The sequence below is a fragment of the Venturia canescens genome, chromosome 6 (assembly GCF_019457755.1).
Source record: "Venturia canescens isolate UGA chromosome 6, ASM1945775v1, whole genome shotgun sequence".
Lineage (NCBI taxonomy): Eukaryota > Metazoa > Arthropoda > Insecta > Hymenoptera > Ichneumonidae > Venturia > Venturia canescens.
Window position 1 is genome coordinate 1,711,743 of NC_057426.1, and position 16,328 is coordinate 1,728,070.

The window sequence follows — 16,328 nt, forward strand, 5'->3', positions numbered from 1 at the left end:
CTCTCTCTCCCCTCTCGCTCTACGCATGCAACGACGGACGGGGGTTTGCCTCGTGGAGAGAAAAGGAGCGGGGGAGAAGGGGACAGAGGAAAGCTCGTCCTGATTTTACTCGCCCCCACTCAACAAACTGAATATTTGCTAGCCTCCGAAAGAGATGGAGAGAGCACGCGAGGATGTTCCACGAGAGAACCACCACCCTTCCTCGACCTTCCCCTTTCGATGTTTCTCGTCTCTCTCTCTCTCTCGTTCTCTCCCCCCCCCCCCCTTTTTCTCTCTCGCTCTGAAGCCTGATGTTTCATCGGTTTCAACGAGCGCGCGCCGTCACATCATCATCGTCGTTGCCGCCGTCGCCGCAACGCGAGACGAGTCCCACTCGCGAATCCTCCCGATTATTATCTCATTTGCCATCACCGGTTTCACACACGCGCGGACCTCGCGAGGACGACCTCGCGTTCCTATCTGTCTCACACGCCAATTAAACACGTGTTTCTCAACAATATTTTCTTTTCATTTATCCCGTTCGTTCGCCGGTTTGTTCAGACTGGGTTTAACAACTTCGCTTAATTCTCTCGACCCGCGCTTTCTCAGTCGCATCCTCTTCCGGGCTCCCGACGATGCTTTGACGGATTTTTATTCTCCCACTCTGAGATACCGAGAATTCGACGGGCTTATTAATCGCGTCCGCTCACCGAGCCAGACGATAGTCAACGAACCACGTGCTTTCTGGACACCAACGCATCCTCGCCGTCCGGTAAGTCCCGCCTTAAAAAGTCGCCCCTTTTCAATTTCCTCTTACTCATAATTTATCGAAAAATCAAGTTTTTCCTGTCATGCTTTGGAAATCGTGAATTTAATCCGTCAGGTTATCGGCTAAAGTCAAAAAATGCTCTTTTTTTCGTACAAATCCCAACGCGACTGAAAAATCTGTGTTGCTTGCATTTGTACCAATGAATAAAAGTAAAAACTAAATAGTCATGACGCGGAGCGATCGAAGGCATTCGACTCTGCTGACATTTCGATGATATTTCTCGAGTGCGACTCGGCGCAGTAGTTCGGCATTTTATTTTGTTACGAGTTCAAAAGGAAACGAGTCCCACGAGGCCTTAAAAGGACGACGATTGACGGCGGTGTCAAGCCCTCGTAAATTTCTATTTCGCATGATACATGGAAAGAAATCCGGAATGAAGTATCAAAGGAATCGGGGGCGCGGAACGATAAAAAATAAAGAAACGATTCGATTAAACGAAACGAATAAATAATTTGCTAAAAATAAGGAAAAAAAGTAGGCAAAAGTCGAAACACGGTGGAAGAATAACGATAACGGGAAAAAAGGACGGAGAAAGAAGCGGCGGAGGAGCTACACTTGAGAAAAGGCCGGAGACTTCAACTGTTTTCTCGCGGAGAGACTCGTTCGAGAAAACAGAAGAGCGAGATGTGAGGGGGTCGTTGGAAGGGGGTGGTTTTTGCCTCAGCGTGACATTCCTCCCTTTATTCGCACTTTTATTTGGCCATTTCTTAGCGAACAAAATCTCAGTCCCTTTTCCCTTTTTTCTACTGGCACGCTCGCGCTATCAACGTGGCTTTTTCACCCCTCGAGCGAACGGCGCCCACCGGGCTATGCAAAGTCAGATCGTTTTAAGAAAGAGCTCTCGTCGTCATAAAAATGTTTATGTCGGAGAACACCGCTCCGAGCTCGAGACGGAATCACACCCGTAGGAACACGGGGGAGTGAAAAAAACGTCGGCGCGATAGACGAGAATGTTGCCGAGTGGAGAAACTTGAGATAAGGACTATCTCGAGGACTATGACGCTCCTATGTGTGTGGTTTTCATTTCCCACGTAAACGTGGCCAACTTGTATTCCTGATATATATATACAAAGTAAAAGAATATTTGACAATATTCATAACAACTGGCTTAGGACGTCCTGAAATTGCAGATCGTCCCTCGAATTCACAGCAAAGTATAAAAAAAAGGAGAAATTTTGAGAGAATTTCATTTTTTTCTTGTTAGAGTTGGGCAAGACTTTTGGTGTCTTATTTATTTATTCAACGTTTCAAGAAACACATCTCGCATGCGTTTCTGAGGGAATGAAAATTGAGGAGGAACATCGGCTTCGCCCAAAGTCGCGTTACGTAAATACGAATTTCATTGTTTTTATCCAAGTTGTTTAGTTTATGTAAACCCTGTTTGCTTTGTTTATACGGAATGAACCCCCAAAAATACGTCGTTTTTCGGTGGAATTTACGTGAAAGATTTAAAAAATGGGAGAATTAAACGACCTCCAATTTTGCACACACGTTCTTCAGAGTTCAAACTGCGGAATAGTACTTCTTTACCAATAACCTATCGCCATTTTTTATTTGGTTTTGAGTACGAAAAGATGGGGCCTGTGGAGTTTGGAAATGATTTACTAAAAAATGGCTGAATAAAATGGATGAAAAATTGAAGAGGATGTGGAAAATATATCGAAAAATGTATTCTGAAAGTTTCATTAAGCTATCACCAATTTATTTGTGATGGCTATTTATCCCACCAGGCCAAGGAGTGGAATATTTCCAAAATTTTCCTCATTTTTGTAATAATATAAATAAATAAAAAATTGAAATAATCAAACAAATGAATGCCCTAATTTTGGAAGGACTCCATTTTGCCTCGTTCTCCTCTAAATATTGAATATTGCATATTGGAACTATCAAATAATTGATTTTGATGGGAAATTGAAGAGAAATATTTGTGGGATGGAATATTCGTGGTGGAGTGCTCCAAAGAGGGAAAATTTTGGCAATTTCACAATTCAGCAACTGGATTGCGAGTATGAAAAAAATGATACGGATTATTCGTCAAGCTAAGTGCGCGGGTGCCCGAAGCTCCGGGTTTATTTCTACTAACGAATAGTCCCACCAATTTATTCGAATGCGCGTGAAAGCCGCGGGAGGAACGCGAGTAAGCGAGAGCTCGAGATTTAAATTTTTGAGATTATTTCACTGAGAATACACGAAAAACGGAGGACATTTTATTCGGCCGAATTTCTTTTTGCTCCTCGAGCGAATGCCAATGAGAGAAAAGAAAAATTTACTCCGGAATTAATTTGAGCGGGCGCGAGCGTGCAGTGATCGAGCTCCCTTAGGGCTTTGCGCTCGCCGTGTCCTCCTCTGGGGACTCTCATTCGTCTAAATTTTTTTAATACTTTTCACTCTGCCTTTCACGCTCTATCGAGATTCCCGTGCCGGCGGAGATCCTCGAAAAAGCATCGAGGAACTTCCGGAAAGATTCCAATTTGTGGGCTAAACAGAATTTTTTTGAATCAACGATAAATGTGGAGCGTGGAAATATTTGAAAATATATTTTCGTCCGGCTTCGAGGAAGCGTCTTGTTTCGTGGAAAATGAGAAGCTTCAATTGCACTTGAATGCTCGCTGATGCACTTTGGAAACTCCATTATTCTTTGATTTTCATGAATATTTGTACAAAAGTTTTTCGAAATTAGGAATAAATATATGTGACTGGCGCAAAGCAAATGCAAATGCCTCGGCAGTCGTCGAATTTGTCTCTTTCTCTTGGAACCGGAGCAGAGAGAAATTGAAACAATCCGCCAATTAGAATCGTCGGCGTGACGAGATTATGCAGATTTTGGCGGTGGCGGTGATGCCGAGCGAGAGAGCAGGAGAGAGGAGAGGATTTCGTATGTCGCGCGTTCAAGTTCGCAGTAGTAATGTCGTTATATAGGCAGACACGCACACACCCAGCCGCGCGAGATTCGACGTCGGCAAACTGGCAGCTGGCGGATTCGCTCCCGCTTAATTCAATCTCCGAGTTGTCTTATGAATCGTAAACCAAGCCGCAGTGCGTTTTCCTCAGCCGGATTTTCCGTTGGAAAAACTCGATTTCCTCAGGGCCGCGTTGGAGCTGCTGAAGAGATGCGTAATTTTTCGAAAAACTTTTTCTTTTCATCTCCATTTTCACTCCCCCCGAATTCATGAGTTTTCGCATTCGCGTTTTCGCTTTCTCCTTCGCCCGCGAAGGAGAGACCGAGGGTGGGGTTGATCAGGGGGGTGCGAAAGCATATTTATACACTCATAGTCGATGAAGCAATATTACGCGGTTATTCCCCCCCATGAGAACATACGTGTTGCGGGATTCATTCACGCGTGCTCCCTCCACCCACACTCAGGCATTGTTGTTAATGCGCCGCGCCACATGCACGGAGCTTGTCCAAACGCGAGCGATTTACCATTCGATAAGCACCGTGAGTGGTCACGTTTTTTAAATGAAAAATATTTAACAAACATTTTACTCGACGATTGTTTATTTTCCAAACAGAGAGAGAGAGAGAGAGAGTCTCACGATAATTGTTAACGGAGAGCACACTCGAATCGGAGTCGAAAATTTGTTCCCCTTTTATACTGTCAAACGAAAAATTCGATGGTTTTAGTGGAAAAATCAAGCGCTGCTCGGACTCGGTTGTTTTGACGCGATTCTCCGCTCTTTCTGTACGAAAAATAAGCGCTGCCAAAGATTTATTTACACGTCCATGTAAAAGTCGGAGTTTATATGTTCCGTTTAATAGATCGAGGCAAGAGAGCGAGAGAGAGAGAGAGAGAGAGCAGGCTGTATCGACACGGTATTCTTTCGTATTTATCACGCAGAGTAAAACTGACAGCGGTCCATTTCCCGTTCGTTCTGCCAGCCAGCCTGTCTGCCTGGAACATAATATCAGCCTCTCTCTCTTTCTCGTTCTCTTTCAATCCCTCTCCGCATCGTTCGTACTGACGAAACAACGTGGACGCGCCGTTTGTTTGGATAACAATGGACCGAAACAATGCCCATCCCTCTTCTCCACAGTGGCAGTTCACTACGATATGGATTCGTATATCTATAGTCCCGTTCATAGCGACGTATATAAACACAGCATCCCTATATAGGATTCTCCGCGTATTGTCTATATTCGCAGGACGTCTCCTTTTTTCGAACAAGTCCCTTCTCGACGGAGAGCGTTTGGCAACTTTACTCCATCCCCTCGTTAAAAGCTCTCGATCTCTCTCGAGCCATTTTTTTCTCTCGATTCTTTCACCCTCGCCTTACCTTTTCCTCCTTTCGTCGTTCCCTCCTTCCCCCCCCCCCCGGTGTTGCTCAGCTCGAAAGCTTACTTTATTATAAAAAAGCTCTCGCTTTCCGCCCTCGTTCGAGGGCAGCTGCGCGCCTTCCGCGGACTATCGTAATTCGGACGATTCAATACTCTCGACAATGGATTTCAAAATGGTCGCGTTAACACGCCTTCGGAATATTTCGGAGACATAAATCCGGGGAATTGCAGCATGCAAATGTGCATGAGAGATTAAGGGAAGCTGTGCTCGGGACAGAAAGGAGTTGTCCTTAATTAATCATCCGCGGGGAGAAAAGACGTTGTTCTCCCTTAACGCGTCGACGCTCGAAGATCCGTAAACGCCCCTTTTCTTGGTTATATCACTCTCTCGAGCAATTTTAGCTTCTCTCTCTCTCTTTCTCGCACGCAGCTTCCAATGAATTCACCCGTGTACAATGGGCCAACATTTCAAAACGCTTTCGGTCGAAACGAAGACTAGGAATGTACGCGAAACGCAGAGAACGGTATCGTCGAAATGAGGGCTCGAGATTTTCAAGGGCTGCGGTAAAAGCGCTTAATACGACATCAATCTCGACGATTACAGATACACTTCGGGGGAGATTGAAAAGGAACGAGTATGACGACAACAACGGGGGATCCGTCGAGTCTGAAGACGCCGTCGTCGCTCTCCGGCGGGGATTTCGTGTCGCGATTGCTCGCCGCGACGCCCCCATATTTGTACAACGTCCCGTTGACCCCGCACAGTTTTTTCTTCAGCGAGATGTTGCGCTCGTTCGTCCAGAGCAAAACGGAAGCAGGAACCTCAGCCGCGAGCAATAACAACGGAGCCAACGTCGTCCGTCGTCGGAAACGATCGTGGCGAGACGCTCGCGAACGCCCGCTCGAATTGACCACGAAAGAGAAGTCGCAGCATCACCATCACCATCATCATCATCATCACTCCCACCATCAGGCACAATCCCAGAAGGACAAATACTACGGAATTCCACAGCCTCAAGGACAACCGCAGTCGCAACAAGCTCAACAGCCGTCTACCCCGCCGGAAACCCACGTGGAGAACCGGTTCAAAGTTCACAACCTTCCGGAAGACTCGATAACCTACGGCGGAGAGAGCAACCTCAAAAGAACGCAGAGTTACGAGCAGAAAACTTCCCCCTATTCTTTGAGCGAGCCCTTAAAGGTGCGATTTTCTTATGTTCATTCAACGGGCTCGTTTAAAAACTGCTTTTAAATGAGCTATTCTTTGAGCGAGCCCTTAGAGGTGCTATTTTATTATGTTCATTCAACAGGCTCATTTAAAAACTGGTTTTTCATCTTTATACACTGAGAAAAATCTTTTGTTCGTTGTTGATCGAACCGAAACTGTTTTGTTGAGTGGCTCGGTTTAGTCAATTGAGCTATTGGAAATTTCTGGTTACGGGATCGTTCAATTGGGTAGAACTTTGGCAGTAACTAATTTTTGTTGGTTCGCGACCAGAAAATGGTTCGAGAGTTCACGAATTTGGTGTAATAATCTCACGAATATTCTCGTCGGGCGTGCCGAAGTGAATATTTCGCTTGAGCAATTGGTTTCGATCAACAAGATTATTTATCAGCGTATATACTCGAAGGGATCCTTGAAGCATCAACAACGCGATTGAATTCCGATGTTTCTCTCGTTTTTCAAAGCCAGTGGATGAGAATCGTGCGGATTTTTGTAAGCAGAGTCACGACTTTTACGACGATTCGTCCCGGCGTTTCAGCAGCGAGCAGTTGGCCCACCAGGATGCGATGTTCGCCGCGGTAACTCACAAAGTAAAGCCCGAGGAGTCCCCTCCCCAGCCTCAAATCCCCGCGGAACCGAAAACCCGGGACTCGAGCCCCGAGAGAACGTCGCACTCCGAGGAAAAGGCCAAAGTCGCGAATCCGGATCTGAACTTCCTCGCCGAGCAGAGGAACAAACTCCAGGAGTTTGCGGGACGGAATTTTCTACCAGGACTCACCGGAGTTCCGAGGCTCGATGAGCAGAATAAAAATTTTGCGTTGTCCGGTGTCGGGGTGCCCAGCGGCACCGATTTCTTACCCTCCGGACCTCTCTGGTACCCTCCGTATCCGCACTCGATCGCTCAATCCTACCCGGCGATCGACCCTCTCCATTTTTTCATCGACCTTCGGGTCTCCGGCCACATCTGGGATCGAAAAATGAACGAGAGACAACTGCCCTTCAAGAGCAAACATTGCTCAGCTTTCAGCGTCCCCCAGGCCAAGGAATACAACCGGCCTTTGGATCTCACCAGAGACGAACAAGCCGCGACCTCTTCGGGTCACAATAACGGTCAAACCAATCAACGCGGCACCCACTTCATCCTTAGAAATCTCAACGACACGTACAAAGACATTCGAGAAATGGAGAAAAACCTGGCTGATAACTCATCCAAAAGTTGCAGCTCCGACGAACACTCCGGCAAGGATTCCCAAGGTAAACTTTGCTCACTTTTCCCCTCGACTTTTCTTCCTATTTTTCGGGCCTCCGATCAAATCGATTATTGCCGATTAACATCGGAAATAAACGAAGATACACACGAGTCCCGCATTTCCGGATTTTTTATTTCAATTCAATTTCGTTGAAAAACATTGAAACACAAAAAACTTGACGATGATCGCGATTGGCAGTAGATGGGAGACATTATTGAAATATGAGATCCGCGATGCGACTTATGGAAAGAGTTGTGCTCGAACGAAACGAGGCGTTCCAAACCCGGAAGAGTTTGTTTCTTGAAAGTTTCATCGCAGGGAACGGGGCATGTACATTTTCAGGAAGGAGTTTGTCGAAGGGCGAACTTTCGGCGTCTTCCGCCTCGTCTTCTGGAGAAAATCGGCCGCAAAAAGAGGAGGAAGGAGAAGGCAAGGATCTTCGGGCTCTTATCGGACTCGAGCTTGTCGTCGATTACGTCAAAGAACCGAAGGAAGATCCGAACGTCGACGAGGAGCAATCTCCCGATGTCGGGGAATAAATTTACCTCAAGCAAAATCCAAAACTTCATTTTTTCCAATTTTCCATTCTTTTCTCGCCTAAAGTCACATTTTCGTTGCTATATCGATGTTGAAAAATCTTGCGTTCCATCGATAGTTAAACAATTCGAAGGAAAAAACATCAATTCTGTTCCATTACCGAAATATTTTTCGTAAAATATCTCATTGAAAGTCGAACCGATCGTTTCTGTGATATTTCTTTTTGAAACATGCAATGTATATCTAGTGTTATCGTCGACGAAAAAAATTAGTCAATTGAATCTGTTATTATTGCTGCGAGAGATAATAATTTATAATTCAACGCCTGTGTAAGTGAGCGATTATTTACGAACGTGATGCAGAGTATTAGAAGCATTGGTCTCAGAGCGGAAGAAACATGATAACTGTGAAAAATATTGTGAAATTATAACTCCATAAATTAACGACGATTTCAGAATTCTAATTGTACAAAAAATATTGACGAGAAGCGTAGCGTCGTTAAAAAATGTTCAACGACCGACGGTCGATTGTGCTTTCGTTCAGAAATATGTCGAGTTTCTTTTGAAGCGAAAAATATGACGTGAAAGTCGAATTATGCATTAAAAAATCGCAGAATTTTTTTTCAGATCGCGAGACCACGATACGAGGATGTAAAATAATGATAAATATCTATCGTAGACGCAGATAAAGAGAAATTTTCTTAGTTAGTATCGAGTTACTCGCGTCTTGTGTTAGCGGAGTATTGAAATAACGCGTGTATCGAGTTTATCCGAAGCGAGGTCCCATTTCCGTCTCTTTATTCCTCGATAATTCACGAGCCAATAACGAGTCAGAGAATTAAGACAAGAGTTTCCGTCAAGCAATCCCTCGGTTCGTTGATTAGCTAAAAAATTGAACGCTCGATGTGGCGTGGGATGCCCGACAGCATAGAAATAGTTTCGAATATGTTCGAGACACTCCCGCTCGTTTCTCGGCGTTAATTCAATCGAAATAGATCGCCAATTCTCTCCACCGAATTAGACCGTTTGTGATATTTTGTGTAAATAAATGAGCGACAAGGATAACAGGAAATCTATAACATTGAACTTCTTTATCGTATTGTAAAACAATAAAAAATAGGCCGAGAGTGAGGTACGAATAAAATAAGCGAATTTACTAAATGCTATGACGTTGTATGAGTCGTTGTATCGTACAATAAAACAAAATATATAAGAGACTCGCCACGAGTCGATGCTCGATTACTTTTTAATGACTCGGTGCGTTCATTGGACGTTCCTCCCTTTGACATTTGAAGAAAAGTCTCCCTCGGACGGCAAAGTAGCTTCCAAATTGCTTGCAATTCACACACGCAATCAAAGTGATTTTTTATTTATGTTTTCCCATACAATTTCCAACGATCAATAATGCCTGTCACCAGAATAAAGTGACGCTTGATCGGAGCATGTTACAAACCGAGTTTCGTTGCAATTTTACTACGCACATCGTGAAAAGAAAGAACAGGATCCGAAAGGAGCGAGCTCGGATTAATTCAAATACTCTCGTCGTTCTTGCTGTTGGCCGTGACGCGAAGTTCCAGCACGACTTCCCCCTTTCGAGCTCCTTCGTTGTTGTCGATTCTGATGACTCTGCGATTCAACAGGGGATACTGGTCTCCGTAGATGATCCTGCGAGCCGGAATATCCACGAGCTTGTGCGTGCTGGCCGGACGATCGTAATCACGGCTCACTTCGATTATTGGTTCCTCCTGACGATTCGGATACGGGCGAACCTTGTGGGGAAAAAATGTTGGATTACCTCGTTGACTCAGGAGATTCTAGAAAAATTGTTACGAGTACGCTGCTTTCGTTGTTTCGTTGGAAAATCGAGCTCACGTTTCTCGACATGCCAGGATAGAGGAAGCCTCTGTCGTTGGGAAGCTCGAGAGGATCTCCGGCTGAGAAACTCATGTCCAAGTCACGGGACGACTGCTCGATCGGTTCTTCGTTCGGCTGATAATTCAGCGGATAAATGTAACTTGTCCGGAGTGGGTTTGGCGCGTAGTTGGCTGCTCCATCGACGTAAAAAACCCGCGCACTCGCACGGGAGAAGCCAAAAAAAATGAAGCCGAGAATGCACAGAGTTTTACAGGCCATTTTTCAGTGAAAATTATTGCAGAAGCCACGTTATCGTGATGACGGACGAGGCCGGAATGACGCTCGTTAGAACGACTCAACGTCGGCTGACCGTCCTGCTGCTGGGAATATTCCTTCGAGAACGCAGCTGTACCGCTGTTTTCATTCTTTAATCCCCGTCGCTAAGGCGATCCTACGTCACTTCGTTCCTGCACGATAAATACGACGCAGATTAATTATTAAATGAACAAGTGTCGTGTGTCCGGATTCGATATTATTCCTTTCTTATTTTAAGGTGATCGATCGATCGGATAATAATTATGACTTTGCGACATTCTTGGATGAGTATATAACGAAACATGAAAAGCTGAAAATCAGTCAGCAACGAAGCCGCGAACTCGGCTTGCAGTCGCAACGAAAATTCTTGAAAATCTAAAAACTACGAGGACTTTTCTCTGTTACAGGGTTGAGGAAATTTTTTTAAAATGCACTGTCATTGGGACGGCGGCTCCGGGCATGAAAGGATGAAATATTAAAATCGCACTTTAGCCTCAAAGGATAAATATCGGTCGGATTCGAGGGCGGTGCGTTTGGGGAGGGCGATACTGCATCGGATCGTCGAACTTGAATAATTCATGAAATTTGTTTCCCCCGCTCGAATCGAATCCATCGCTCGTCTCGTCACCGGGAAACCACAGCTATGAGAGGAGACAAGAGAGCACGGGCATAAATCTGAATAATTTTACGTACCTCCAATTTTTTTAGCGTTCTTCATAGTTGAATCGAGCTGCGGGCCTCCGTGCTCGGCATCTCTTTTTTTAGCGTATCGGTGTACGCGCAAATCCAGCCGGTTCATGAATAACCATGAGTCTACGATACTCGCTTTTAATATTTCTAGCTCCTAGTATCCGCGCCACATGTCGTTATGGTTTAATCAAAAATAAAGAAATTCGATCAACGGTTTATCTAGAAAATCCACTGGAATCTACGTTTAGTCAATAAATTCCAAATCCTCGTACGAAATTCCCATGAAATTGAATTATATTCAAACATTCTTTCGTTCGTCGTTGAAGAATTTTTATTAGAGTTTAAGAAATTTGAGAAATAAATCTCCTGCTCCGAGGCACGTTGATAGATTATCGCAATATTCTCTTTGATCGAGAAAAAAATGTTGTTACAAGGTGATAACAGCGGAGTGGTAATGATTTAGAATAAAATCGAGCGGAGCCAAAAGCAGGCGAGGGTTCGTTAATAATTCGTCAAAATGAAACAAAATAAATATAAATAAAGAATAAGAAAAAAAAGGAATGGAGCAAAAGTATAAGGTACGAGCCATTATTTATTGCCGGTGGAATTTGGCCGTTGATAAATCTCGAGAGAATTAACGAGGAACGAAGATGACACTGGATCTTTCCGCGGTGGTCTCCCTCCGTTGTAGTCTCGTTTGTCCAGGGGATGAAATATGGCAGACAACTTTTCTCATACTTGAGACTTTTCCATAAGACGTGAGAGCCAGAAGGTTCACCATTTTTTCCCCTCCATTTTTCATAACCGAGGAGAGAAAGATGCTAAAAAGAGCAGCGGGACTGCGAGGATTCTGGAAAAATATATAAACATATTCAATTCCTCTGTTGTAGGTAAGTGAAAAAACATGTTTGAAATTGTATTCAGTTTTGGGAAATGAAACAATAATCCTTCCATAATGATGACTCGAAATTCACAAGTGAGAGAAAGTCACCGAATCTCAAATACAAATACAGTGAAGGTCGTGCTTCGATCGTTCGAAAATGTTCCTTTTAACATTTTGACACGAAGACGTTGTCGCGTCTCTAGATCTCAATTAAGACGAATTTCTGTTGAAATATTTCATTGCTATCAAATTAATATTTTGTTACTTTAATTGTAAAAAGTAAAAGCTTCGCAATCATGACGAAAAAAAATTTTTGTTTGGGAATGTATGGAGAAGCCATACATTTATCTGTCAAATGAGAGATAAAATAGCGAACGTGCGTACGAGTAAAATTAGCTGGCATAATGTACCGAATCTTTTAGTAGGGAGTAAATGAAAAATAAAAAGGTTTCGAGCTCGTAAACGATGTGGCAAAAAAAGTTTTATCACCATGACCCCCGTTGATGGCCTCGACCCATAATTCCTATCAAAAAGTTAGCGGAGGTTGGGCAATTTAAATGGAAGAGATTTGGAGAGGATCGTATAATTGGACGATCGAGATGGAGGGTCATTGAAAACATTTCATATTATTAGATTTGTTGCATTTTTATTGATCTGTAATACTGCACAGCACGTTTCTAAATTTGTCCTCATTGAGGAGACTCGTCTCGCGTAACGAATTCAATTGTTCATTTCGTTGAATTATCTTACAAGTTATTCTATGATTTAATCTGTGTGAGTGGATTCTTTAGTCGTCTCTCTTTCTTTCTTTTCACATTTCATTCGTACACGATTGCAGATTGTACTAGTGGTAATAATAATAACAATAATAATATTAACATTAATAATAACTCGAGTCGTCATTGACGACGAACACTACAAGGGGGGGGGGATGTGCTTTCGGAAATTCGCTCGACCCTCGAGGGTCAATGATCTTTCGAAAGCGGAACATGCTCACGAGGCTGCTTTTCTACCGCATTAATAAACGAATACTTCATTAAATGCTGTCGAAATTAAGATTGCAGATCATCGATGAGTCGTAAGACTAGAGAGAATCAAAAAGAGATTTAATCATGATGATAAAATAGCAAAGTGTACTCGATTGCTTTTGAAGAAAGAAAAAAGAAATAAAACAGAGAGAAATTATGAATACAGCGATGAATTGTATTAACTCAATCAACGTTGCCAGCTCGTGTTGATTTCCCGTCAATCAAGTGTTTTCATATTAACAATTCTGATGACGGTACTAAGAAAATATTGATGGTTATGTTTACCAATCCTATTTGCCATCGCGAGTCAAAATTCTACGAGTATTTGGCGCTTTTGCTTCCGACCAAGTATTTCAATAAACTCGACGGGTCCGTTACTTCGTTTGAGCGGATACTCTCTTGCATATTTCGTTGGTATATTCGCTGCATTTAGCGTTACCCCCGAGATCGCCTGTCAAATATTTCGCCTCTTTGATCGTCTCGTAGGCCGAGGTTTCAATTATTCTTGCGTGCTCATTCAGCCCCATGTATTTCAGCATCATCACTGCTGAAAGCAACAGAGCCGTGGGATTCGCTTTGTCCAATCCAGCGATGTCGGGCGCTGTTCCGTGAACCTGTCAATCAACAACAGAATCAATAGTCGTATACCGAATTGATGGAAAAATCTTAATTAATTGAAAGGATCTCTATTGACGACTCACAGATTCGAAGAGAGCACCGTTTAATCCAATGTTTCCACTGGGTGTTAAACCCAAACCACCAACCAAACCGGCGCACATGTCCGAAAGAATGTCACCGTAGAGATTCGGCATAACGAGAACGTCGTATTGGCTAGGATCTTGAACCATGTTCAAACAAACTGTGTCGAGATACCTTTCCTCGAATTTGATTGACGGGAATTTCTGAGCAGCTTCGCGACAACACCTGAGAAAAAGTCCGTCGGACATTCTCATTATGTTGGCCTTGTGAACGGCAGTGACCTGTGATGAGACAACCAATTAATTTTCAAATTCGTAAAATGACTTTGCTCTATTCATTATTGATAGTACGACAAAATTACCTTTTTCCTATTATTGTCGGTGGCATATTGAAAGGCAAATTCGGCAACTCGGCTTGAAGCTTCCTCAGTGATCAATTTGATAGATTGTACCACGCCGTCAACAATTTCGTGCTCGATACCGGAGTATTCACCTTCGGTATTTTCACGAATTGTAACAACGTCCACGTTGTCGTACAATGTTTTGTATCCTTCCAAGGATCGACAAGGACGCACGTTCGCGTACAGATTGAATTCTCTGAAAATTTATCACCGTGTCAACAAGATCATTCGGCCTTGGCTAATCAATGTCAGATTTGGGGCAAAGCTGTTTTTTTGTTTGATCAGTTTGCGCAATGTTCCCCAGACGCTAACGAAAGATAATTCTTTACGTACAGTCAGCTTCAGAATATTTGAAGTATTTTCAACAGGATTATGAAAATTTTACACCAATGATTTCTTTCTTTTTTTTTGCAACTTTTTGTTTCATATGAAAATTCGTAACAATATTCATTGGAGTTTATCCCCCATAAAAAGAAGTTTCTTTCAAAAATAAGAACTCAAGTTTTATTCCATATTTGTGGAAGTGTAGCGCATTCGGTTTGATCTTTCCAGAGGTTATGTAATCACTGATTCTAGCCAAATAGCCAATAGGCTGCTCAAACAAAATATCACGGATGTCAAAGCTGTGCTGAATATTTACCCTGGGCATATTTCAAGATTTATCACCGATATATCTAAAATCCAAGCAAAAGTACTCACTTTCTCAGCGCCAGATTCAAGGATCTATGACCTTTACCAATGGGGGTCATTAGGGGTCCTTTGAGGCCAATTTGGTTTCTGTTCACAGAATCGATAGCAGCCTGAGGAATTCCAAATCTTCCGTCAGGCCCCTTGACGGGGGTAACATCAACGCTTTCCCATTCGATTGGTACCTACTCGTATCAACACCCAACAAAAATCCATCAATTTTTTGGTTCAACTACACCAGGAAGAAAGTATAATAAAACTAACTTCAAACGTCAAACTCTACAAGAGGCAATAATAACATATACTTTTCTAAAATTATCATTGTATGGTTTGCTTGAATAAGTAATAAGAATAAAATTTTGGACACAAGAATTAAAATTTTAAGATTTCTTGAACTTGTACAGTTTATTATATTTTATGAAATCAGTAAAAAATTGTAGCAATTTTTATCAACATGGAAGAAGCTTGTTAATATTGAACTGTGACTATTCCACAATCCACTTGCTCATTTTTTTATCCATATACAGCCTTGCATTGCAACAATAATAATGTAATAAACAGGAAGTATGGTAATCAATAGAAAATTGAAACTAAAGGTAGATAATTGAAGTGGGCATTGGAGGAGATTGAAGTTTATCCGAATCGTGTTTTCCGTAATGTAACACGAGAGTGGGCCAGACGAAAAAGACGAAAATATCTCTCACCTTGGCAGCTTCGAAGATCTTCTGTACAGCGGCCGAAATTTCGGGGCCAATACCGTCTCCTGGTATGAGGGTGCATTTTTGTAGTTTACTACTGTAAAGACGCACACCACCGAGTTTTGGGGAGATCTAAATGCAATTAAATTTTGTATGGAATAATAAAAGATGAACGATAAAACGCGACGTAGCAAGAGAAAAAGAGAGAAGGATGAAAAGATGGCAATGTTCGGAGAGGGAAGCGAGATGAGAGAACGGGTACGAGAATGGAGCAGACGAATATATAACCTGCGTGTGGATTCTAACCTTTCAATAAAATGGTAATCGATGGATAATTTCGTTGGGATTGGAGTTTTCATTGGGTATCCAGGGAGGAGATCACACGCGTCTACTTACTGCTTTTCGTATCCATTGGGCCGCCATTATTCAACGATATTAAACGATAAACTAAAAGCTTTCTTTATATTCGGGATTGAGTTACCGCACACGTCAGGCCCCGATAAACGACGAGAGAAAGAGAGACGAATCCAACTTTTCATTGGTTCGTCCACAACAGTGTCTTCTGCTACGATTCAGTGAAGAAACCAAACTCGCAGCGGACGACGTTTGCCAATATAGATGGCGAACGTATCAATTCCCATTCGAATTTCTTTTTCATTTCTAGCGAAACCCTTACCCGATTAATAGCCAATCGATAAAATTAATTGATGTTATTATTTGGATTCAGTTCTATGGCTTGAAAAATCAAATGAAAAGAAAATTGGTTATGAATGAAAATCTTCATGTATCAATTTACGAAACTGTCCAAGACGACTTTCCGCCCGTTTAATTTATACGATAAATTATTTATATGAAAATTTGGATTTTTTCATCATGGAAATATTGAGAATTTTTCATTTTTGGTAGTACTCGAATGCAAAAAATAGTTATACATTTGACTTGTTATAATTGCGATGCCGCTACCTGACTTCCGGTCGCT

The 16,328-nt window shown here is 42.7% G+C and overlaps 3 protein-coding genes across 5 annotated transcripts; 1 reads left to right on the forward strand and 2 right to left on the reverse strand.

Annotated features, from left to right (window-relative positions):
• Positions 1–315: 315 nt before the first annotated feature.
• On the forward strand, positions 316–9,312 carry LOC122412133 (uncharacterized). 3 transcript variants are annotated; one of them, XM_043421455.1, is made up of 4 exons: positions 316–751; positions 5,689–6,285; positions 6,774–7,563; positions 7,902–9,312. In XM_043421455.1, the coding sequence occupies exons 2-4, from the start codon at positions 5,722–5,724 to the stop codon at positions 8,096–8,098; spliced, it is 1,551 nt and encodes a 516-aa protein (XP_043277390.1). In that variant the 5' UTR covers positions 316–751; positions 5,689–5,721; the 3' UTR covers positions 8,099–9,312. The 3 variants fall into 3 exon arrangements, with proteins under 3 accessions (XP_043277390.1, XP_043277392.1, XP_043277391.1); XM_043421457.1 differs by lacking the exon at positions 316–751 and adding an exon at positions 3,700–4,247; XM_043421456.1 differs by lacking the exon at positions 316–751 and adding an exon at positions 4,368–5,608.
• A 113-nt stretch (positions 9,313–9,425) lies between these two features.
• On the reverse strand, positions 9,426–10,384 carry LOC122412135 (uncharacterized). Its single transcript, XM_043421460.1, has 2 exons — positions 9,968–10,384; positions 9,426–9,864 (listed from the first exon to the last, which is right to left on the reverse strand). Exons 1-2 carry the CDS (start codon positions 10,226–10,228, stop codon positions 9,625–9,627), a joined length of 501 nt encoding a protein of 166 aa, XP_043277395.1. The 5' UTR covers positions 10,229–10,384; the 3' UTR covers positions 9,426–9,624.
• Positions 10,385–12,463: 2,079 nt separating this feature from the next.
• Positions 12,464–15,921, reverse strand: Idh3a (isocitrate dehydrogenase [NAD] subunit alpha, mitochondrial). The gene is made up of 6 exons (XM_043421458.1): positions 15,746–15,921; positions 15,356–15,481; positions 14,664–14,836; positions 13,926–14,160; positions 13,567–13,845; positions 12,464–13,479 (listed from the first exon to the last, which is right to left on the reverse strand). The coding sequence occupies exons 1-6, from the start codon at positions 15,770–15,772 to the stop codon at positions 13,240–13,242; spliced, it is 1,080 nt and encodes a 359-aa protein (XP_043277393.1). The 5' UTR covers positions 15,773–15,921; the 3' UTR covers positions 12,464–13,239.
• Positions 15,922–16,328: the final 407 nt, after the last annotated feature.